Genomic DNA, 26,644 nt, shown 5'->3' on the forward strand with positions numbered 1-26,644 from the left:
GATGTGAATGTGAATACGCCATTAAACTTATCGGACTTTAATTTTGAAAACCGTTTCTTAACTCGACGAGTATTTTAGAAGATTTAGTGACCTACTATAACTTTGAAACTCGTTGTGGAAACTCACTGAAATGCATACCAGGTATGTTGCTTTTAACACTTGATCACGCACAACATTATCCTATAATTTTGAAGTAAATCCCACTTTTTTTACTTATTCAATTATTATTATACATTTTTTATGTATGATGATGAACTTTATATCGTAGAAAATAATAAAATATATTATTGGCAGTAAATTCTACAGAACCATTTTAAACCTTTGACAGACTGAGTGATAGAGAGCTAGAGGATTATGTGCTTTTGATAACTTGTGCTCTGTTCATAATTACATAAGAAATTACGATATCACTGTTTCAATTAGAATTTTTCTACTGCTAGGAATCTTATTTGCATACTGTGGCTTTGTAGCGAATTTTTATTAATTAAGCAGTTATTTATAATTTCAGCCTTTACTATAATTTCTCCTTTCCGTATTCCTCACCAGAATGAAAAAAATATAGCCAGAATTTAAACAACTCAGGTTGTTTGGATTTTAAGACAAAGCGTGTTTCTAACATCACGTGCACGTTACGTTGTTAGTTTCCTGCCAGCTTTGATGGTTTGTAATTATTCGGCATTTTCTTGCTGCCGAAATTTTTTATCTGATGCTCCGGTAGCATAGTGAGCTAGCTTCTAATATAATGATTAATTATGTAATCTTTGACTACTGTTCAACATTTGATTTAAATTTGACTGCTCTATTTAGTTGCATCACCACGAGTTGTCGTTATATTGTAGCAGAAAAGAATGCCTTTGTGTTTTATATTAAAATACAAAAGCAAAATATAAATAAGAAGGTTATTTTTAAATTTCTCATGATATTGTCGTTGTTTCAGATATAGCTGTAATTCGCTTCACATCTGTTAGAGTTACTGGACAAAAGAATAACATTTTCGGACAAAGTGTAACCCTACAGCTTGCTCATTTGCTTTTGCAATTTTCTGGATATGACTATTATTTAGATGTATGTTAATATTCAACTTCTGATTAATACAATTTTTGAAAACTTTCGTTGGAAATGGATTAAAATCTCAGGAAGCGAATTTTATATTATCTTCACATCTTTAAAATATTCAAATGTGTACGTATAAGAGCTGTAAAATTCCTGTTATTTTTTACTTAAAAATGTTGATCAGGATAAATTTATTCAAGTTCTTCAGAAGGAGGGTCCCACGAGTAGCAGAGCAGTAAAGTCACTGAACACTGTTAGCTCGGTTTGAGGTTCAAATCCCGACGAACGGGCTGGGTGCTTGGGCGTTTTCGTGATTTTCCCATGTAAAACGTGTATAAGCTAGTTTCCCTTAAAAGGTCCTCCATGAAGGCATCCTTCCCTTTAGGTAAATATCCCTGGAGTGCTTTGTCGTAATTAAATAAACCAAACCGAGGTTTGAAACCCGTGAACGGGCTGGCTGGATGAGCGCTTTCGTGGATTTTCCCCATCTGTAGCGAGTACAAAAGCCAGTTTCCCTTTGAAAGTCCTCTAGAAGGCATCTCTTCCCTTAAGCAGATAGCCCCGGAGTGCTTTGCCATAGTTAATAAACCAAACCGTTCAGAAGGAGGAAAGTAAAATATAGAAATTTGGTTGCCATTAATTTAGTTTTACAGCAACAGCATTTGAACTGATTCTGTTTTATAACTCCTATGTTTGAAAAGCATTCTTTTTTTAGAACATCTACGATGCCTCTTTTAAGAGTCTATAAAAGAGTTTTAATTTTCTTTCAGAAAACAATTTGAAATTTTGCATTTAATGATAGAGCGGTTTTTATAAAATGATTATAAATTCACATCGCTTCAACTCGACGTAAGAAAGCATTTCGTAAGCAAAAATGTGTCGAAAAACTTTTTATTTATAAAATACTACACATACTTGTATTTGAAGCTATTTTACTCACCGTAAATAATCCTCATTTTAGAGGAAATCATTGCTTCTAAATTTATTGATAATGTGTCGATTAATATATTCCAAACTGAAGGCCATCTAACTTGCCTTGGTTATAGCAGTGAACAGCAAACGCAAAACAGAAGTTGTAAAATAAGATTTTATGAAACTTCTAATATTCATTTCTGTTGAACCTTCTTCAGTACTGTTAAGTTAAATAGTAGAAAAACTGAACGCTTGGGTTAAGAAAGTTAAATACGTATTTGAAATTAAATTACTTATTACAGTTTTATTGTATGAAAAGTTTGAGAAATAGCGGAAAATATGAAATGAAAGGCTAATTTTTATTTTAATACATGAATTATTTCTTGGATCCATTTAAAATAGACGCAATTTGTGTAAAAAAAGTAGAAAAAACATCAGAACTTGGCCTAAGTTATTATTACGTCACAAATTTGGAAATATTTAAGGTACGTATGTTGAAAAATATAACAGTATCTCTGAAAATAAATATTCTGAGTAATTAAAACGAATAATGAAAAATACTTAAAGTGCTTACTAATACGCCTTAATTCCATCATTTTTTGAAAGAAGGCTAGAAATGTATACTTTTTAAATTCTGTCAGCGGATCTCTTTCTAATGCGAAAAAAGTATTTACGCTATGAAAAAAAATCACTATAATATTTACAATTTAAGGATCTGTGACAGAACTATAGAAGAATTATATTTCTAGTGTCACAGAAATTCGTTTCCTCCTGATACTAAGAAAATATCTTTTCTTAAAAATGTACTTCGGATAGGTAGAAATGCTTACTTTTAGATGTTTATTAAACGCATTACTTAAAATTATTAGATGTTTATTAGACGCATTACTTAAAATTAAGTTAAAACTTCATAATCATTGTCAAACACTGTATTGACAGACAGAGCTGTGGCACTGTGTTGATATATTTATATGCAACATCAAATACACTTAAGTAACATGTTCCAAATAAAGTAACACTTTAGGCTGGAAGTCAAGACCAAAAACCTGCGTTACAAAATAAAGTTAGGAGATTTCATGAATCATATTACATTATACATAAATTAAAAGAAAATTATTTGAATTTTTTATCTCAAGTTCATCTGCAGAGTGTTTGCAATGCTATTGAAATCATATCTCGAGTTTACTTATTGCTTCATATTTTTGCGCCCGACCCGCCTAACCAAACAAGTTGGTCTTATGGTCATGACAGGCCATGCTCATTTCAATAAATGAAAAATATTAAACATAATATCTAAATGAGAATAATCATGTGTAAATAATAATTATAAGCATAAAAGTGAAGAAAAGAAACAAATACAAACATTTAGACAAGAGCAGACACTAAAGACAAAAACAAAAAAAGCGAATAACAAACACAAACAATGGTAACAACAAATTATTAAAATATACCAATTAGTGATGGCAATAAAATGCAAATATCATACACTGATCCCCTCTGCCCGGCGCTCACCGTCAATAAATTTCATCACAGATTTACATAATTGAGCGAAATCTTTATAGCATAAAAAGGGATTTTCAAAATCAATATTTTTAATGTTTCTTAAGCCATCAAAGTAGGGACAGACCTCGAGGAAATGCTTAGCATTACCAAACAGATCGCATAGTTTACATTTATCGTCGTTCTGTATCTTAAACCTAGCGAAGTATCCCGGGAAACGCCCATGTCCAGTCAGAAACTGGTTAAATTCAAAATCATTAAAGATAATTTTTTTTTTTCCTAATCAGTTCTAAATGTTTCAAATAGCGACTTTTCCTTTCAGAAGAATTCCATTGTAACTGCCATTGCTTAAAATAAAACGAATAAATAACTTTAGTTGCTATTTTTTTTTAACCCTGAACATAAGGCTTTCCCGAAACACTCCCTATGGCAGCCTCTTTTGCGAGCACATCCGCTCTCTCATTACCGTATATTCCGATATGGGCTTTAACCCAACCAAACTTAATATTAAAGGATAAGGATAGTTTTTGGAAAAGATCTTTAATATCGATAATCAGACCATTATTATTTTCTGCATTATAAAGTGCATTTAAACAAGACATGCAATCTGTAAAAATATAGAAGTTAGAATTTCTTGCAAAATTACTTTTCAATATCCATTTAAGGGCATAGAGGACGGCGATGAGCTCGGCTTGATAAACAGAATTATATTTTTCAAGGCCCAATTTATAGTGATAGATCTCAGTATCAAAATAATATACAACAAAAGCCGAACCCACCCCGCCCTCATAACCCGATCCATCAGTAAAAATTTGGTATTCCGTTAAACAAGGATCATAAATATTATAATTGATAGAAATACGGTTTGCGGGATGGATCACATGTAAATTAAAGACAGAAAATGAGTCAGCAAAAACTGGGATTTCATCATAGTTAAATAAGTCCGAAATATTGCTTCTTAATATAGTTTTATCATAATAAAACTTGTAGATTATCGAGAGAGGCGGAGTGCTCGCCATGACGCAAAGCACCTCACTCGAGACTGTGTGGAAACAACGAGTGAGCGCGAGAAGCCAGCTCCGCTGAATGGAATTGAGTTTCGTACGTAAGTGTAGTAACTCCCCTGCCCTGCGACCCCAAGCCGTAATTCCATACATAACAATGGGTATAAAAACTTTATTATAAAGAAGTCTTAAAATATCGTTTCTTTTATTCAAGATATTGGATGGGTAATTTCTTTTGTAAAAATTTAAAATTAAAACAGTTCGTTTTTGAATATAATTAAGATGATAATTAAAATTGAGTTTTGAATCCAAATAAACACCTAAATATTTAAATTCTTGATTGACTTTCAAAATTTCACCGTTAAATCTTAATATAGGGGGCCGAGTGGGGCGACCGAACTTAGGAAAAAACAAAAATTTAGTTTTGGCAGCATTTGATTTCATTTGCTCCTCAGAGCACCATTGATTAAAAATTTTCATAATGTTATTAAATTTATTTTCAACTTTTTCTAATGATTCAGCTGTAATTAGGAAAACCAAATCGTCCGCATAAGCAACCACATCGACCTCCGAATCAAATTCTGTCTTTAAAAATTTATCGACTATGAGGCCCCAGAACAGAGGAGCACTACAAGATCCTTGTGGACAACCCTTGCAGATACTTCTTTTAATTTCAATCATGTTATTCGGTTTATAGATTATAATCCTATCATTGAAAAAATCCCTAATGAGTCCGAAACTATTTGAGCTAATACCAATATTACACAAAGAGGAAAGAAGAGAAGGCCAAGAAACGGCGTCAAAGGCACCAGAAATATCGACGGAGACCACCGCGACGTGCAAATTAAGTTTATTATATCTTATAAAATCAACCACCCGGTAGAGAGCGCCCTCTGTTGACCTACCAGGGACAAAACCAAACTGTCTTTCTGAAATTAAGTTATTAATAAATAAATGGTGATAAATCCTTTTTGTAATCAACTTATCAAGAGTTTTAGCAAAAACTTTCAGTAAACAAATCGGTCGAAAACGATTCTCTTACTTCGGTATGAAAATAATCTTAGCCATTTTCCAAGCGTTAGGAAATGTGTGTAATTCTAAACATTTATTAAACAGTGTTAAAAGAAAGCCAGGAGAGAAATCAAAAAATATTTTAATAAAAGTCGGGGTGATCCCGTCGAGACCCGGTGCACTCCTTAATCGAATCGCGGAAATAACAGAAACGAGTTCGGACCTGGTGAACTGTTTTTCTTCATAGCCAGCATAGTCATCAAAGCAAATTGTGTCATCACAAAAAACCAAAATCAAGAGCATTATCCAATATATTTTCGTAATAATGTTGAGGATTCAATATATCACTTGCCGAGTAAAAAATATTTTTTTTTACTCTTATTAGTAGCATTTTTAAAAGGTTTGTCATAATAATTTTTAATTTTTTGAAATTGAATGTATTTAAACTCACGTTTAGATTTACGAATTAGTTTTCTGTTATAATGCAAGTTCTCTTTTGTATTCAATTTTTCTCTTAATTCTTTCATCGCAATTAAGGTCCATGACCTGAGATCTGGACCTCAGAGCACGGACTCTCCTACGAGTACGAGCCAGTCCGTCATTCCATCAAGTGGCTAAAGATTTATTTTTCTTCCTAGATTTTAAAAGTTTTTTCATATTTGAAGTCAAAAACTCTTCGAGATCAAAAACAAAGTTATTTAAGTCTTTTTTAGAGTCAATATTTCCGAGAAGATATTCAAATTTCCTAATTTCTTTTTTCAGTTTATTACAAAAGGAGCGAATTCGCCTGCTATCAGCCAAAATAACATAGTCATCAGAACTCAAAATTTCAATTTTTTTAATATCAATCAAAATAAAACGATGATCGCTGTGTGATTCTTCATCAAGAATATCAAGTTGAATATCAAACTGATTCAAGGAGAAGGATCCGATTACAAGATCGGTCCACCCCTGCCCAACCGAGGAAACAAATAAGGTATTTTCTCCCTTAAGGTATTTTCTCCCTCCTTCGAGCATTCCTTCATGGCGTAACGATTAGCACAATCGGTGCGTATTCGAGAGGTCCAGGTTCAAGCTGCGGCGAGGGCATTGGATGACCAGAAAAATGCCCACAGGAAAAAAGCCTACAGGAAAAATGCTCACAGGTATAAAAGTCACAGGAAAAAGCCCACAAGGAAATAGGCCCACATAGGAAAAAGCTCACAGGGAAAAATACTCACTTAGAAATATGCTCACACGGAAAGAAGCTCACATGAAATATGTTCATATGGACAAATGCTCACATTAACTTTTCAGGGTCGGTAAATAAAAGCATGAAAACTGTAGTAAAATTTTGCATGTACTGTAATATGTTATACCACTGCCGTTAAAATTTTTAGGCACTTTGATAATGCCTGTCAGTTGAACATTATGAAGCAGCCTTCAAAAAATCTCCTAAAACCACAAACTGTTGCGAAGGCTCTCATAACGCACAAAATTCATTATTTAATTGTAGCCATCCCAGTATGTGGTTTTTATTTGATGGACTGGAAAAAAATTTAACCTCTCAACGTTTGTTATTATCTAATGCAAATACAGGATGCACTGAAGTAAAAAAAGAAAACATGAAAAACTTACATTTGGTAATCGTGAATCATGTAAGAAACTATGATGAAATCGATGATAAAATTAAATATTTAAAGTAATTTAAATAAAATAATCATTCTAAATTCTCATTCATTATTCATTATTCTTCTAAATGTTTATATTATAAAATGTATAAAATGTATAAAATGTAACTTATATTTATTATTTTTTTAACAATTAAAATTGTAATAATTTTTCACTGTATAATTTTGTTTCATGTTTACTTCCTTCCTCCTCTCCTTTTCTTAATTCAAAATGGCCCATTTGTTAATCTTATTTAGCAACTGAATCTACACGTAAGTTATATAAAGTTTTTGAAATATATACCATAGATGTTTTGGTAGTTTAAAATAAATTTCCTTTAGAAAATTCAAGTAGGTGTACGATGTTCAAATAGATTAATTATTGATTCATTAATGTAAGGATATTTCTATGTGAATTATTTATCAGTGGGCTTATTTCCATGTGAGCATACTTCTGTGCGAGCTTTTTTCCGTGTGACCATATTTCTTAAGTGAGCATTTTTTCATGTGAGCTTTTTTCTATGTGGGTTTTTTTCCTGTGAGCATTTATACCTGTGAGCATTATTCTGTGAGTATTATTCCTGTAGGCTTTTTTCCTAGAACCAGGGCATTGCTCATTTTTCACGACTCGTAGTCAAAAAAACAAAATAACTCTACAAAGTCGTTAAAATTAATCTTTTTAAAGCATTTTTTAATCTTAGAGGTAATGTATAGCTTTAGTGTAATTCCACAAACAAGTAATAGTTATTCTATCAGATTCGGATAACCTTTTAATTTTTAATCATATCTCCTCCGTTCAAGTTTTTATCCTCATTATTTTACTAAAACTACGTTAGTCAATTAAAATAATTAATCATAATGTGCATTGAATTTGCACACTGTAAAGTCATTTTATACACAATGTTACATAATGCAAAAAAGTATATTATAATTCTGTTCACCTTCCCTATAATTTCTGATATGTTTCGTGCAGTAGGACACTTATTTTAAATCACAATGCAGAGAAATGTTCTATCATTGAGAAGTACAGAAGAAAGTAACTCGCTTTATAATGCTCATTGTTGGCAAGCAGGAGAAAAACTGGTTTGGTTTTGGTTTATTCTATTATTCAAAACATTCGAGGGCTATCTGACTAAAGATAGCGATGCTTTCGTGAAGTATTTTCTGAGGGAAACTGGCTCGTATATTCGTTACACATTAGGGAAACCACGAAAGCCAATGCAGCCAGCCCGTTCGCGGGATTCTAACAGCCGAGCGGGAAAGTAGCCGAACTACCAGTGTTCAGCTACTTTCCCGCTCGGCTGCTGGTGGGGCTTAGGAGCTGCTGGTGGGGCTTTTTAACTATTCTAAGTCTGAATAATTAAAAATTTGAAGACTTTCCATATTGCATCAGGAAAGCTACGTTGCCTTTGAAAAGCTTTTTGAATTTTAAAATACGTGTTATCCAGCCTCAGACGTTAGAAGTATTATTTCATGCAAAATTTTGATATTTTATGTACTCACAAGTTTTTCACTTAGTACATGCTTTTAAAATTATATGTGAAACAAAGTCTGCAATTGAGATAGGTTGGAAATAAATTTATAACGACATGATACAAAAAATAAAATGAGCTAAATTTGAAAACAAAACAACACAGCTGGGAGCTGACTGAGAGATAACTAAACAGATGTTAAAATTATTATCTCTTTAAAAAATACGATATAAAAAAAAAAAAAAAAAAAAAAAAAAAAAAAACATAAAGTTAACTGCTTTTGGGCTTTTCTAGGGAAGCTAAGTACTTTTTAAAAGATCATTTGCTATCAATTAGATATAAAAATTTTCATATATGAGATATTTCAGGCTCTTACAGATAAAGAAGCGTTCAACATCTTTCAATAAAAAAGATCGTTTGAAGTAGGAGCGAATGCGATGGACTTTCATTAAAGAAAGTTTTACCAGAAACACTGAAAATTCAAGAATTACAATCATAATTGTAATTTTCCAGAGGCTCAGGAGAAGCCCAAAATCATGTCTATATATTAGGTTAGATTATTGATTAATAACCTATCCTAATCTATAAACATGATTCGTTCAAGAACTATCAGTTATAGGAAATATATCTTCATAAAAGATATACTTTCCATACTTCATAAAGTATATACTTCTTATATAGCTTCACTTTTCATTAGTAAGTATTAACTAATGGAAAACATTATTAAAGACCACTTTCCATTAGTAAGTATTAACTAATGGAAAGTGGTCTTTAATAATGTTGTTACAAATAGAGATAATTAAAAAAACTACATGCAGCCATTTTATCCTCATAAATAGAATGCCAGGCGAACTATGCATGTTCTGTGATATTATCCGCACAGTCCCTGACGAGCATCATGCTTTGTAACTGAATTAGAGAGAAACAATATCAGTGCAACATTTACTTTGCTCTAGGCTACTGATTTTCATGTCTGCCCCGTCCAAGTAGCCTGAAGATAATCTGTGCAATTAGAACGAAATGCCGCAATATATTATTCAAAAGACGCAGAAAATAAATTCATAATATTATGTTTTTTTTTCATAAATGTATCTGATTACGAAAACTTATAATTAAATGTCGAACTATAGTTAAAAATCTAAAGACACAATTTTCCCGAGGAAGTGTGTTAATTTTACAATTCATTGTCAGAGGCGCATTTATGAGATCGTGCTAGTAGCAATGCTAAAGAGTTTCCCATGTAACTGATTAATTTAACAAAAACAGCAAACATATTCTGTGCTTTAAGATGAGGATTCAGGGTTCAGGTTTAGAAGGAGGTTGCCTCCCTGTACATAAATCTACCTCTTCTCAGTATTTGTTATAATACAGTTAAATGCATGTGTATGACTTGAGTATGAGAATGCTATTTACATTCAAATACGATCAGGAGTGCCCATTTTACATGCCTTTCCTTAAGATCAGAATAAGCTACAGATCATTACTTTATCAGGATTACTACGGTATTTGAAATAAATGGCATACAAGAGCGAAATTTCTATGTTTAATCTCACTTACTTCTTAAAAAAAGAGTTTTATCACATAAAATAAGTCTTTCCATAAAATAAGGGAATAAAGTGATTATTTTAAAATTTGAAGCTTGAGAACCAACTTTTATCACAATAATGTAAGCTGCTTCAGTTCATCAACCTTAACCATCTCATCACTACTCTATCTTTTATCTAAACAATAATTTGTTTTAATATTAAATTTATTACTGTTTTATGCAAATTTATTACTGTTTTAAATTTATTACTGTTTATTTTTATGCAGAAATTTATTCGCATAAATCAATTTAAGGTCCTATTGCTTTGTTTCTGCAATGCTTTAAAAATCATCACTAATATATAATCTATAGCATATGCGTAATAAATATAATTTTCATCTGGGGAACTTAAGACCAAAAAGTTTTTGATAAAGAAAGCGAGCATGAAAGGCTGGGAAACCTTTACATAGATAGAGCGCGAGCCATCCCTTACATAAACAGCAAGTTCCAAAATTACAGCCGGTAACCCTAAATCACATTGTTGTCAGCTTAGGCACCTTGCCTCGCTTTGTTCCGAAATTACGACGTCAAAAATAAACTCAATCTCATATATTTTGATCCATTTTTCCATAATACTTTTATTCAGGGCCAAATTTGTGATAGAGATTTTCTTTTCTTTCCGAGATTTAAGCTTGGGAGTGAATGGGAAAAGTGGATGAACTGCAGCATCCAAACTGACTAACAACTTAAAGCATCAGCGCGATAAAAGTTACTCTGAAGGAAGGGAAAAAAATTAAATTTTCCATCACTTAAATCTTTATTTACCAAAATGGTGCTACGCCTCGTTCCGGTTTCATTTTGTACCACGGCGGCTCGGACACAGTAAAATTAACGGCACTAGGTAAAAGCACTTTTATTAACTCTTCAAAAAGAACTTCGAGATGGAGTTGGCTGCTAACGATGACAGGCGGGGTTTATTACATTATCAGACACATTAGCTTATCTGCGGAGCATGTTAAAGGCTGGCCTTTTGGGCGAAGCTGTATTCTCCCAGAAGCAAATTGCATAATCGTTAAACGAATGTACAGGGAGTCGGAAGTTGCTCAGGCTTAATATAAAAATTATATTTTCGGTGACAGTTACGGTTGGGAAAGCATCCATCCGTTACTCAGGATGCCATTAGACGAACTTCTGATAATTAGTGTCTCTTAATGGTAAGCTAACCCGGTACGCCTCATATTTCCAGTGAATTTTAACAAGACAGAACGTTTTCAAATGAAAGATGCGAAGTATGACTTTATTGAGATTTGTGGACTTCGAAATCAAATATTTTTAGCCATACTAAAAGTGTTGCTTAGGTATATTATTGATAAAGATTTTCAGAACAGAGTTTAAAATTTATTGCGTTCAGAAAATTTATTTTCTTCTTGGTTTAAATTTCCGAATTCATACTAAGCTTAAAATTTTCCATTTGCAGAATAGTGTGTCTATTTTTAAACAGTGTAAACTCAAAATTCGGGAACATAATTTGTAGAGGCATTAGGTTTTTTTTAGAAGCAGGCAAGTTGAAAAATTAACAACGCCTTCGCCGGGAATCGAACCACGAACCTTTGGAATACCGGCCCAGCATGCAGAACCACTACACCACGAAGAAACGTTAAAAAGGCGAGAGAAATACCTTATATACTCCCCCTTTTAAAGGGCGACTGGGGTTTCTAGGGGACCCAATCCCAAATCCTGGGTGTGGAGAATCCTCATCCAACACCCTTTTTTTTTAGTTCGGGCGTCACTGTAGAGACATTAGGTTAATTGGAAAAGCTAGAGAGATGAAAAATGAGCACACGCCTTCGCCGCGAATCGAACCACGGACCTCTGGAATACCGGCCCAGCGTGCAGATCCATTACACCACGAAGGCACGCTAGGAAGGCGGGAGAAATACCTCATACGCTCCCCTTTTTAAAGGGCGACTGGGATTTTTAGTGGATCCAGTCACCAAATTCTGGGTGTGAAGAATCCTCATCCAACACCCTTTTAGTTCGGGCACCACTGTAGAGACATTAGGTAAATTGGAAAAGCTGGAGAGATGAAAAATGAACAACGCCTTCGCCGGGAATCGAACGGCGGACCTCTGGAATACCGGCCCAGGTTGCATAACCACTACACCACGAAGGCACACTAGGAAGGCGGGAGAAATACCTCATAAATTTAATAGAGATATTTATAAAGAAATTCTTAAGAAAGGTATACAACTTTCCTCTTAGCTAGTCTAATACATATTTTCTGCAAAGAATAAATATAAAAGATTAAGTCAACGGAAAAAAGGGCAACAAAAGTTTTCGGCACAATCAGGAAATGTAATGAAATTTTTAACCCTCTAAAATGTGCATGCCTGTGCCCATGTTAGCTATTTATAGATGTCAATCAAATGACAAGCAGTTTGAGAAAGTTTCGATTCCCAAAATATGTATAGCTATGTAGCGGTTCTAAATTAAAATTTAGTCGTGCATTTCATTAAAAATCCACCATCGTGTTGTTCCTTGGGATCTTGGGCAAGCACTTCGAACTATTTTATAGTATGCTTTTCATTCGGTATGAATATCTTGTATAAACGTTATGTTGTGGAGTTTATGGAACTGCGGAAGAATTTATCTGTATACATTTACGAAATTGAAATAACTTTCCTGAATAGATACTAATTTAAGAAAATTAATTATACTACGTCTCAGGCGACTGTCTTCGCTAGTGATAAAATGTGGAAATCTATTCTCATGGAGTATATTATTTATTCTTTAAAAGCGAGAAAGGTTTAGAGTATATTTGCCATTTTTTCTTGCTTACAGAATATTGTAAAATTTACTATAAGACTACAAAATAAAAGTAGCTTTTATTTAAATTGTTAAATACTTACTAGTGAGGAAAATCGATATATTATAATTTTTGAATCTCATATTAATTTTATTAATATTGAGCATACTAGCCGCAGAGTGGCTAAGGCAGCTAAATGCTAGTAGTTTGTCTTGTGTTCAAATGGGGTGGTGTTTTTGTAACAAACACTTTGGGGGTGACCGTTAAAATCTGAAACCTTTCAGATTTAAATTTTTCCCCCTCTTCGGATCATTTTTTTAAAGTGCGAATTATTATGCTTGTCCCCGAGCATCCTACAAGTTTTATCATCTCTCAGTCATTCCGATCTATTCTAAATACTCATATTGCCCATCAGCGGCCGAGCGATAAAGACGCTGAACACTGGTAGTTCAGTCCGAGGTTCGAATCCCACGAACGGGCTGGCTGCATGGGCGTTTTCGTGGTTTTCCCCATGTGTAACGTGTATACGAGCCAGTTTCCCTTAGAAAGTCCTCCCCGAAGGCATCCCTCCCTTTAGGCAGATAGCCCTCGTGTGCTTTGCCATAACTGAATAACCCATTCTAAATAATCATAGTTTTGGCCTTTGTGAAATTGACCGTTTAGATCTGAAGAGCAAAAATAGAATCAATTAAAAGAGTTCGGTCCCAGATTTTATTCGTATCTTTTTATGCGTCATTGTTATTTACAGTGAATTCCTTCACCTGAAAGCCTCTCATTTGCATTTAAGTGAATTTCGTTCTTGGAGAGATATGTTAGTTATACCATAGCTAACATAATCACTTTAAGAGGAATGACTTCTTTCCAAGATGTTGCATTTGTGCTGAAACTATTGCATGGGCGGATATTAAATGTTACACATTTACATTCAGTTTCTTCTTTGAACAGAGATGGTTGAAACAATACAAAAGTTATATTCTAAGCTCTGCGAAGAACTTTAACTTGAAAATATATTATTGAAATAATACAAATAATGTATGAAACACGTTTTTTTATTCTTTAACATATGTTCTGCAGTGATTTCAAACAAAAGTTAGTATCACATGGGGGATCTAATGAGCATTAACGTTTTATTAAAATTTGCTTTTCTAGGCTATGACACTAGAATTCAATGTCTTTCCTAAATTACTTAAATACTTCTGACTAGAACGAAATTTGAGGTCCTAAAAACTTCGAAATAGGAGTGAAGCTTTTAGAAATTGCAATAACAGAACAATCAAAGACTTTTGCTGTCTACTGTTCTCATTTATTAAAATTAATTTTTTGGTCCCCCCAGCAGTGAAAGTATTAGGTAGTTTTGCAATATATATAATTTCGCAATATTGTTGCATGTTATATTTTAAATTACTAAAACCTTAAATAGAACTCAATTAAAAAAACACAGAGAAAGCTAATCTTATCTCACCGCGAATTCGCTACAGTCAATAACAGCACTAAGTAAACAACTGAATTGAGATGTTTTAATCCGGCTTTTATAAGCGTTTTAATTGTGCACAAGAACATTCTGGTATTTTCTCGGTTTTTCTGGTACGGGTTCTTAATGAATTGAATGCACAAGTAGATAAAAAGTTAATAAAATCTATTATTATCCCAAGAAATAAAACAAAATGCTGAAATTTCCTCAGAGATATTCGTACAATATTGCAATATCTCACAGTAGTTATATTTTAAATTACTAAAACCTTAAATAGAACTCAATTAAAAAAACACAGAGAAAGCTAATCTTATCTCACCGCGAATTCGCTACAGTCAATAACAGCACTAAGTAAACAACTGAATTGAGATGTTTTAATCCGGCTTTTATAAGCGTTTTAATTGTGCACAAGAACATTCTGGTATTTTCTCGGTTTTTCTGGATAGCAAAAGGGTACAATTACGAAATAGCTATTTATTAATGTTAAATGAGCGTGCTCCTGCATCTTAACATTTCCGGCGTAGCTTTTCCTTCAAATAAGTCTCGTGCTGCATTGCACGGGGATATAAAACAATTTTAATTAATTCTACTAAAAATAGCAAACTAAATACAGAAAATCGTAACAATATATATTTGCAATATATCTATATATATAAGGGCTTTATTTTCCATTAATTAATGCAGATTTTTCGAGAACTAAATTTAAAAATACTGGTAGTCTGGAATATATCTAAGGCACATCTTTAGACAGAACTACGCTGAGGGATTTGAACAATAGAAGTAAATCTTAAAGTTGCTCCCCTAAATAATTGTTTATGACTTTATCATTAAGTTATAGTTCATTAATTTTATGCCGACTTTAATTTTTTGCCTGAAGTCAGGGCCTCACGGTTGCCATCCTCTGCACGTCTTTATCTTAAAAACACCTGTTTGGCCTAACGATTTGCAACACCTGTAAAGTTTTTGTTTTCTCTAAAATTTTCATGAACTTTAAACGCAGGTTTAAAGTACGAGAGGCATATTTGGATATACAGAGAGGTGACATACTGAACGGTGATTAGAAATGGGATGAATCTTAAATTTTCTTGAATTCCAATCCTAAAATGCTTTCGAATCTCTAAAATCTTTCCAGTAAGAATAGTAAGGAGAAAAAGAAGAAAAAGTTTATTTAACTTAAAATTTTTTTAACTAAAGCAGGATTTGAAATCCGCATTTAATGAAATAATTTTAGACTACAGTTTTAAAAATATACTAAGATGCGGATGAGATTAAATAAATGAATAACAGAATTAATTTTTGAGTTCTGATGCTCATTTTCTTAACATAATTGCACACATGATTTTGAATAATTGCTCAGATTTCAATTGAGAGGTCAAAATTAAACAGACGTGGCCGAGTATTCTAACTGATTGGAATACTGGAATCAAATGCGCAATGCAATGTTTATATGCTTTAGCAAGAGTTTCTTAAAACATCCAGGATTTATCAGTATCAGGTTATTTACGTCCAGAATTATCTAAAGAACTCCATCCTTAGTTTTGAGAAAGTGCAAAGCACCGATTATTAGAAAATTCCGGTAGATTTCTCTAGAGAAATCTGAGAGAAAGTCGTACTCTTGATCGTCATGAGGATATGTTGGTGATCCAAACACGCTGAAGATTTATCAATTACCTTTTTATTTACTTATTTAAACGAACTTTTGTACTGGACTTCTATAAAATAGATCTTTCCAAAGTTTTGGGTTAAAAAGCTTAATTGTTTATTAGGTTATTATTCGAAAGCTTGCGCGAAAAAATCGCGAAGATTCGATTTTTTGAATCTCGAATCTTTTCATAAGAGTTTCGAGACTGGGAAATTCTAAATCCCCATCTCTAGCTGTCACCGAAATTTTAAATATTTCTAGAAGCTGACTGTTGTCATTAAATAACACTGATTTATTCACTTGGTACCTTTCAAAAAGCTTGTGAATAACCAAATTGGTCAATGTTTCATAGTTTCCAATTAATTACAATATTTTTTCCTTATTTTTTACTACATTTTCAACAATTTTTAGAAGTATGAAATGGCTACAGCAAGTTTTCTTAGCTGCAACCTTTCATTACAAGACACAAGAAGTTGTGCATAGTGATGAGGAAAAATAGATCAAAGGAACTCAAATCATCATATTGATTGAAGAATGACAATACACCATAATGTCAAGCTTTGTTGTACAAGTTGATATAAATATATTCTTATCCCAAATGTGATAAGGCTGGGAGTATCCGATTCCAGTATGACCCGAGGGGGGGGGAACTGTCTCAGGTATATGGGAGTAACTGATGTTTCACTGCCTTGTGCATTTTCGTAAAGAACAGTTGCCAGTCCTTGTTGTACTTCTTAGAATCACATTTGAAAGCAGGGAAAGCTTTGTTTTAAAAGCTCTGTTTACGTGATGCTAACTTTTAAAACGTTTTAGTTATACAAGTGTTCTATGAACGAATAAATGCTAAAAAATGTTAAGTACGTTCACAGTTTCTTGACATTAACATTAGTAATCTGTCATGAATTAAAAGTGAGTATTATCTATTTCAAATTGCTTAGCAACGTTAATCAAACACTAAATACATTTATGGAAGTATTATATTTATATGTGTTGGTATTTCGGTATGTAGGAGATGAAAGGAATTCTGTTGTAGTAGATCTCATAAAGGTATATACGTAGCTTGAAATTGAAGGAAAAATCAATAAATTGTTCATTTTAAGCTTAGAATAAAAAGGACAGAGGTGGAGAAAAAATTAGCGTTGTTTACTTACTGTTTCACTACTTAATTAATTTGTTTTCTCTAAACAGCAAAGGTCTCGTCTTTTTTGATAAAAAAGTATTTTTTTCCTTCCTAAAACATCTACTTTTAATTGACATTGTTGCAAGACTATCTCATTTAGCTAATTTTTCTTAAGAAAGATCTGTGAGTGAGACAAGTATCACTGGAGCCATTAATATAGAAGAATGTAAATTTTAAGACAAAATCCTTGTTTTCCTATCTCTAGAGAGTGCATTAGCCAATTTTTTATTATTTGCCATTTTTGCTTCTGCTACAGAAACTTTAAACGGAAGTGTTGCACATTTTTTTTTTTTCTTTTGCATACTAAAAATTCCAGGCTTAGTATAAGATTATGATTGTGATTAAAATATTTAAACTAAGAGACAATTATGATATTATTTTGCTTTTGAAGACTACAGAGTGAAAATCTTCTCAGATGTGATACCTTTTTTTAGTTCTTAAGATAAGGTGGAAATTAATTAAGATCACATTGTAAGAGCTTAATGCTGACTATGCGGGATAGTGGCTAGTGACGCTGACTGCTGTAACCGAAAGGCCCGGGTCCCAAGCCCGGAGAAGGCATGAATGCTTGTAAGCGTATAGTGTCTGTGTGGTAAGGGGACACTCGAAAGACACAGGGAGCCGAAATCCTCTGGAGAGGTTAGTAGCAGGGAAAGATGGGTTGACACTATATGCTTACAAGCATCCAAGCCCGGAAAGTGCATGGATGCTTGTAAGTGGTACATGGATGCGGGCATGGATGCTTGTTTGGGCGGTAAGGGGGCTCTCAAAATACAAAGGGAGACGAAATCTTCTGGAGACATTAGTAGTAGAGGAAGATGGGTGGAGACCCAAAGATCGACCACTGGAGTGTTCAGAATCGGTTCCAAACTGGGACAGAAGCTTAACATTACCTAAGCGCAGCAATACCTCAATCACCTACATTATTAAAAATATGCTGGCTTAGTTTCTAAGTGTTTTTGTAATAGCTTAATGAAAGTTCTTTTCTTTTTTTTTTCATTAATCCAGACATAAATACATTTAGTTGTTGCAAATGGAATATCCGATTTTAAGAACGACGGAAAGAAAAAAGAGAATAAAAAGAACAAGAATATTTGTTTAATCAAATGATTTGTAGCATCATCGTTGCATTGTTGCCACCGTATGATACAGTAATTTATACCATGTAAATACCAGTGTTTCTAGAAGTAATTATTCTGAAGCAGGAGACTTGAAAAATGAGCAGTGCCCTCGCCAGGACTCGATCCCTGGACCTCTCGAATACGCATCGAGTATGCTTCCATTACACCACGAAGGCATGCGAAAAGGCTGCAGGAAAATCCCTTATATACTCTCCTTTTTAAAGAGCGACTGGGGATTAGGAGACCCAGTCGTCAAATCTGGTGGTAACGAATTATCGTCCACCAGCTTTTAGATAGGGCGTCACTGTAGAGTCATTACGCTACTTTGAAGCAGGATACGTGAAAAATGAGCAGTGCCCTCGCCTGGGATTCGAATCCTGGACTCTCAAATACGTGTCGAGTATGCTTCCAATTACACCACGAAGGCATGCTGAAAGGCGGAAAAAACTACCTTACATAATGAAGTTCTTCACTGTCCGGTATACTGATGTGTCAATTTCAAAATCTTCTTGGGCAAGCGACACAGAAAGTGCCCGAAAAAATGGCAATATGTTGGGAAAATGTCAGCGAGTATGGGAAATGGGTCGCAATTTCTCATCGCATATATGCTGATCTACGACGTCTCTAATAATACATGTTCTGTACTTAAGTATGAAATGTATTTAACTTTATTTCGTTTTTAATAATGCACCTACTTTACATAATTTATGACGCACTTCAACTGATAATTTTTATAAAAATTTTGTTTACCTGATTAGGCAAAGCACAAGAAGGCTATCTGCATGAGGGAAGGAAGGCCTTCGTGGAGGACCTTCAAAGAGATATTGGCTCTTATCCAAGTTACACATGGGCAAAACCACGAAAACGCCCATGCAGCCCAGCCACTCGACTGGAATTGAACACATGTTGAACTAACAGTGTTTAGCAACTTTAAGTGTTTAGCTCGGCCACTGGTGGACCCAACTTTTATAAAGAATTGCATAATAATTATAGCTGATAAAATGAATTTCTAACCCCATGTATTACATAATCAGAGACAATTTTTAAAAGCTTTGTCTTCAAGTGTTCTTTTAAAATAAGACTTAAGGTTTCAGGCTTCGGGGTCTGAGAAAACTAATTTACGAGTATTTATTTCAATTTTATTTGGATACAATCCTTTTAATCTAGATTTAATTAAAAACCGCCCAGACGGTATAGTGGTTAGGGGAGCCTGACTGCGAGGGGCTCCCCTAACCACTGTACTGTCGGAGCTTCCCCTAACCACTATACCTGTATAAAAGAGCCCGGGTTTGAATCCCGGAGCAGGCATTGGATGTAAAATTGTCTGTCCTTTCATAGGAGGTAACGGTGGCTGCCTATTAGGTGCCTCCATTATAAAATGGTTACCGCTTGTGCCCGCCATTTGTAAAAAAAAAAAAAAAAAAAAAAAAAAAAAACTTTAGTTTTTTATAGTTGTTTGTAAAAAATTTTGATAAATGATAAATTTATTTGCATTTTGTTATCAACATCAGTACATGCTACATTTCATGCGCAACTATGTGTACGTTATCGAAAGATATTTCTTTATAATTTGTATGTTAGTCTATAAGGAATAAAAGGATCTTCTAGTCCATGCTTTCGTGGTGTAGGTGGTTAACACACTGAAAGATCTCTAGTTTGAATAGCGGCAGGAACGAAGTTGAATTTTCATGTTTTCTTATTTAGCAAAGCCTAATCGTCTCTACATTTGTATTTAGGTCAGTTCTAGGTCTGTACACATGCAGTCCAACAGCGGCCGAGCGGTAAAATCTCTGAACACTGGTATTTCTGACTTGGGTTCGATTTCAGGCGAACTGGCTGGCTGCATGGGCGTATTCGTGGTTTTCCCCAAGTGGTAATGTATATAGGAGCCAGTTTAGTTTCCCTTAAAAATTCTTCCACGAAGGCATCCCCCCTTAGGAATATAGCCCGTGTGTTTTGCCACGATTAATTAAACCAAACCTAACAAAACCAAAAACAAACCGTACTTATATTATTAGAATTAGACAGAATACAACGTATGATAAAACGTAATGAAATGCGTTAATAACTTATATTAGTATTTGTGTTTAACTCTTTCTATTTACTTCGAAATTAACACCTCTCTTTGTTTAAATATTTTATGATTTTTGCTTACACTAAGTTAATAATAACATAGCATCCTAATAAGAACGAACGAACGCTACATCATTTGAGACCACCTGGCCTCTTTTGGAGTAACAACTTATAGAAAGCGGCATAAATATGATCCCAGTTGGGCCACGAATGTTGAGGAAGAGTCCATAGAAGTGATAGGGCCATAATTAGATTAATCCTTGTCATGACTATATATGGCACCCTTCACCTTGTTTTTGTTTTGTTTTTTACTTGAAAGATATTCGTAGAATATTAATTTTTAATTTCTATTCTAGGAAAGACAGCAACCGTGTATTGTTCAACCAAATCGTTATTATATCACTCTAGGTCTTCCTATATAGACAAAGAACTAATCTTATATATTGTTGACACTGATAATTAATCTGCATAGCGCAAAGAAGGCAAACTGGCTTTCTGCTGTTCACATACAAGCGGTAAATGGGTGTTCTAATGAAAGTCAGTGTAACATTCCCATCTATAATCAAAAGATGATTTGATAGTACAAATAAGATTTATTATTCTTATTGCATAATGTGCTTTTAAAGTTCAACACTGAAACATTTTTATTAAAATATAAAAATGAGAAGTGATAAATGTAGAATATTTTGATGTGTTACCATTTAAAGAAAGGTTTATGATGCATTTCTATTATTTTGTACTTACGACATAATGTGTACTATTAATAGCAAACATAGAAGCTAATGACATGATTTTTTAATGCGAGAAATCATAGATTTTTAGTAAAACTCTATATGAAAAGCTTTTGCACAAAGCGATGAAATATCGAAATAACTGAACTGTAGTTCATATGCGCACTCGTTTTTTTATTAATGCATATTTATGCGTATTTTCCATATTTTATGCGTATTTATGTATTTATGCGCAGTCGTTCACTATTTAGTGCGATTATTATTAATATTTTTATTACCTGGAGTAGTGAGTTGGCGCATATAGTCAATGAAAGGGACAAATCTTTCATATCGAACGCAGCTTCTGAAGCAATCACAAGGTATTCCATGAAATGTATACTTGGCGGTGCCTTCCCAGTCGAAAGCCACGTCGAACTCCAAGCTGTTGGCTCCCATGTCGAGATAATAATCTGCCTGATAGAGAGCGTTGACCATATGGGCAACATTCCAGATAGGTCGTCGCACATCCTTATCAGTTTCCTGAACTACATCCTGAGCGCATACAATCTGAAAGGATATTAAAGTCTATTGGACTGAATGCAAAATAACAAGATTTCATTAGAGAAGCAATGAGAGCAAAAGGAAACTCTTTTCTTAAACAATATTACTTTTAGTGTAGTTTTGCTGAAAATGAGGGTTATTAGTGAAGACACCTTTTGTTTTCAAAGAATGAATATAAAACATACCAACTTGAAACGGAAAAATTGTTTTTTTTTTCCATGTATTAATGAACAAAAGGGTGCCGAGCAAAACTTTTCTCTGGTCACGTTAGAAAATGAACACAATTTATAACTATGCTTAAAATGAGAGATGATACATTGTCTTGGTATACTTGAGAGCTTTCTGGGATAATTTGCTAGAGCATTTTTTAATATTTATTCTGGTTAATAATAAATCGGATCTTGAACTGAGGGAACTGATTGTCTGCATCAGAAAGACCTTCGAAATCAAAAGAAGCCGCATTAAAATGAGTTTCAGATAAGTTACAATCATAATATTGTAAATACTGAATTGTAATTCTAACGCTCTTTTTCTATAATTAATTATATTTTAATAGCAGAAACACTTCCGATGTTTATTTGGATTTAAATTTCAACATCGTGTTAGTAACTGTTGTTTTTCTTGCATATCCTATTTAATTAAAGAAGCCTTTTTTATGATTAAAGTTTATTTACTCTCGAAATGCAACATAAATATCAGAGGCAGTTTGCTGTTTCCATTAAGAGAAATACGGTGCTTTAATTTTAAAGATCGCGCCTGCCTCTGCATGATCATCCTTTAAATTACGGAATATGTGAAATTAGCTTAATTTTTAGAGAATTTTGGTATAAAGTGTTGCATAAAAATGTCTTGAAATTACGTTTTTTGCAAAGAGAGAATAAATGCATTTAATGACATCATAGATATTTAAACTTCCGATAACGGATACAACTAGTTGTTGAATAGACTGGATTGGGGTAGGGGACCCTGTAACCCACGTTGTTGAAAACCTGTGTCTAACTCTTAACACCCCAAGAACTTTATCAGGTTATGTCATCGGTTTGAAAAGGTATCAATATTGTTTTATGTAATAAAACCATGCAATTTCCTAGTATTTCTAACGCCATATCTGTAGTTCTCAAATTATGTGTCATGAGGCCTTTTCCCGACGCTGTATGTTTTTTCGGGGAGGCACAGAAGTTTTGCAATGTTATCCTTAATTTTATGTTTACTATCCCTTGCTTGTTATGCATTTTACTGTTAAATGCTAATTTTTTTATTACGTACAAATTAGAAAAAAAATATTTCATAAAATAGATCAAAGTCAGGAAAGATTTTTTTAACAAAAAGGAAGCTCATTACGAGAAAGTTTGAGAATCCTTGAAGAAGACATTAAAAACGGACGTTTCTGTTAACAAATTTGTGTTCATTTTATGGTATCAAAGAAGACAATAATCTATTATTAGAACTATTTTGCATGAATTATGCCTATACCTAATTTTTAATTGTTTTCAGCATTTCTAGGTACATGATCTGTCTGAATATTTTAACCTGTCACGAATCTCTAAAATATTTCCATTACATTTAAAACTTATATATATGAGCACAAGTGAAAGATGCAGTTTAAAATAGCATTGTTCGTAAACCAATCGTATTCTTTTAATGAGATTCCAGGGTGTTTGAAAATTGTTATAAAATTTGCAAGAGAGCAATTAAATTTCGTTTATATAACCGGCTATACTCAACTCACTATTTTTCTGAGACTATAGATTCACATCTTCACATAGAAAAATAACAATTTTTAATAAATTACAAAGATTTTTTTGGAGGGTGAAACAAATTAACAAAATAAAGTTAAACAAGTTATTAAAATAAGTTAATAAAACAAAACAAAAAAAATCTTGCTTTTTTTAAATACAAAGCTTTTTGCTTCCAAAAGAATATGTCAGTGAGAGGAGTTTTAAAATAGGCTAAGAATTCAAGTAATGGAAGGAAAACTGGCTCGATAGTGACTTTAAAGCATCTCCTCTGTTAATAGCCGTCACGAGCGGAAAACCTCTGAGCTGGTGAATTTCCCTTTTAGCTGTTTCTAAAACAAAAGATATTATACTCGAGTGCGAAGATAATTATACTCGAGTGCGAAGATAATTATACTCGAGTGCGAAGATAATTATACTCGAGTACGAAATTAAGAGAATTTTCCCATTATGTCAAATTTTTGAAAAATTTATAAGGTATTTCTCCTGTCTTCTTAGCATGCCTTCGTAGTGTTGTCGTCTGCCCGCTGGGCGCGTATTCCAGAGGTCCGTGGTTCGATTCCCGGCGAGGGCGTTGCTAATTTTTCACTTCTTCTTGTTTCAAAAATAACATAATGACTCTACAGTGGCGTCCGAACTAAAAGGGTCGTGGATGACGGTTCTTGGATTTGGTGATTAGGTCCCCTAAAAACCCAAGTCGCCCTTTAAAAGGCGGAGTATATAAGGTATTTCTTGCGCCTTCTTAGCATGCCTTCGTAGTGTAGTGGTCTGTACTCTGGGCGCGTATTCCAGAGCTCCGTGGTTCGATTCCCGGCGAGGGCGTAGCTCATTTTCCATCTCCCCTGCTTCGAAATAATATAATGTCTCTACAAACTAATGGGCAGATTTTAATGAAATTTGGTATGAATATACATTTAAAGTACTCATGATTGATTATCAGTAAAGCTGTCAGTGCAGGGATGTCCAAAATCCACGTTTTGTTATCGAACTGAAAATGAGTATAATATGGGGTATGGTCCCTTCTCAGAGACTGACAGGTAGCGCAGCGTGACTGCATAATTCACAGGAGTCGCTGTGGCAGTCGATCCCAATCCTGAAGCAAGGCAGTTTTCAACTCCAGGATGGTTCTCGTAAAAGGGATGGCGAGATGAAACGCCTTCCCAAGAATGTCCCAGACATGCTGTATAGCAAGGGTTCGTAACCAGGGGAAATTTCATACTTTCAGGAGGAGAATGTGCGCAACCTTTTATTTAGCTGTTCGGTAATTTGTTTTAGTTTATGAATTTAAAGCAAACTACTGTTATTCAAGTTCTGATATATATCAATATTTTCTGCTGTTTAATTATAAACCACATTAAAAATAACCTAAATAAATACATACGTATTTTTCAAGTTTTGGAAAAGAGGAAATGAACTAACAGTAGTGAAAGAGATGCACGGGCAAAAAAGATTGAGAAAACCCTGATGTATAGCGTTAAGGTCAAAGGATTTGAATGATCAGTCCATGAGGCGAATATTCTCACTTTCCAGGTAATCGTCGACCAGCTGTAAGCTATGTGGACAAGCTTGACATTCCATTAACAAGAACCTAAGCCTAACTGCGCCCTTGAAAAGTCGAACATAGTATTCTAAAATATTCTCCTTATACCTAATAGAAGTCAGGGAGCTTTTGTCAGACACGCAGGGGTATGCTGCCGTCCATCATAATGCCTGCCCAAACCATTGCACCTCCCCACCGTAATGATCCTTTTCCTTGTTGAGGGAGGGATGGTTTCGTGATCTCCTTATCTGTCCAAAAACACGTACGTCGAGAATCTGTGTCCAGGCTGAATCTCGATTCATCTGTAAAAAGCACGGTGCTCCGCTGTAGTTTGGTCCAAGGCGCATGCTATCTGCAGCACATTAAATGCTCTCTCTTGTACACTGCAGTGAGCGGAACGCAAACGAAGGGTCTTTTAACATATAGCCTTATCTCACTAAGCCCTCAGGCGACTGCAGACCGTGAAACTCAGGTTCCAGTGGCAGCATACAGCTCACGTTGGAGTTGTAAAGATGTAGGAGTCCAGTGTCACAGCGATGAAAGTGTCAAATAATGATCATGAGGAAATTGGTCCACTTTGTCCAGGTCTTCTCGATAAGGATCCAGTGTCCTGAAACTGTTTCCACAAATACCAGACGACACTGGGCATTACACTGAGCTCTGAAGCCACGTGCGTTTGTGACTGGCCTGGCTCCAGTCTACAGATAATTTGCTACCTAATTTCACCTTTCGTACATTCGTTGCTACTCATTTTACTTGATACCTTTTAAAATTTACCAAACTCTTGCGAGAAACATGGCGAATGTTGTGAAGGAGTACGAGCAAGCCGCGAAAATCCCTCGTGTACTTATCCTCTCTACAGACTAGCTCCGCAGACACGTACACGTTTACGTGTTCGGCTCTGAATATTTATATAATCCTTTGGAGGCATAATTAGTACCTTTGGTTCAATACTTTACATAAAAACAGAAATAATTTGCATGTTCTCTTAATTTTGCACACGAGTGTAGTTTGTGTATTTTCAAGCCAGGTGCTAGGATCGAATTATAATTCGAAGTCTGTTATCTCAGGGAGCAAAGGAAGTAAATTTGTATTGAACATGTTTTGTGCTTGAAGCCTCCCGAAATCTGCAGCAAATGCTGGTTGTTTTATTCGCTCTACTATTGCGTTCATTTAGCATTCTGAGAATTTAGTAGAAGCGGGGAAGAAAATTCGTCCATTAGGTGTAAATGCTAAACTAGTGTAGTTAAAGAAATTAGATTTAAGCTCATAAAATTAAAATCCGAAATATATCGTATTTTACTTTAACTCTTAAACATGAAATTAAAATATAGCGTACTGTACTAAATAGCAAGATGTATGGTTTTATCTAAATTTGTTACTCGGAATAGAAATAATGATTGTTTTTATGAGCAAAAATATAAGTGTCAGTTGTCAGAACTCGATAGAGGATTAAAAGGCTTTCATCAAAACTTATTTCTACACGCAAATCATACTCGGTACATTAGAGTTTAATTATCCAGTTTAAAGTCGTAGAGAATTACTTTGGCAAAAATTTATTTGCCCAAAAGAGCGGTTGCCATAATGGTAGACCTTGTATGGGAGACTGATCTGTATCTGCATTACAAATGAGAAAAGCCACGAAAAACTAATTCAACAATAGAGAACTGATCCGAAA

At 34.1% G+C, this 26,644-nt stretch overlaps 1 protein-coding gene across 2 annotated transcripts in view; it reads right to left on the reverse strand.

Annotated features, from left to right (window-relative positions):
• The window catches only part of LOC118187592 (dermonecrotic toxin StSicTox-betaIB1i-like), a 139,431-nt gene that overhangs the window by 50,102 nt on the left and 62,685 nt on the right, over positions 1 to 26,644 (reverse strand). The window contains exon 3 of one of the 2 annotated variants that reach the window (XM_035357842.2): positions 21,429 to 21,696. The exons of the other annotated variant lie outside the window; for it this stretch is intronic. Within the exon in view, the coding sequence (XP_035213733.1) occupies positions 21,429 to 21,696 (268 nt within the window). The remainder of the gene's footprint in view (positions 1 to 21,428; positions 21,697 to 26,644) is intronic. 2 annotated transcript variants of the gene reach the window in all.

The sequence above is a fragment of the Stegodyphus dumicola genome, chromosome X2 (assembly GCF_044657685.1).
Source record: "Stegodyphus dumicola isolate Sdum_Otavi_A_Nest chromosome X2, ASM4465768v1".
NCBI classification, from domain to species: Eukaryota; Metazoa; Arthropoda; class Arachnida; order Araneae; family Eresidae; genus Stegodyphus; species Stegodyphus dumicola.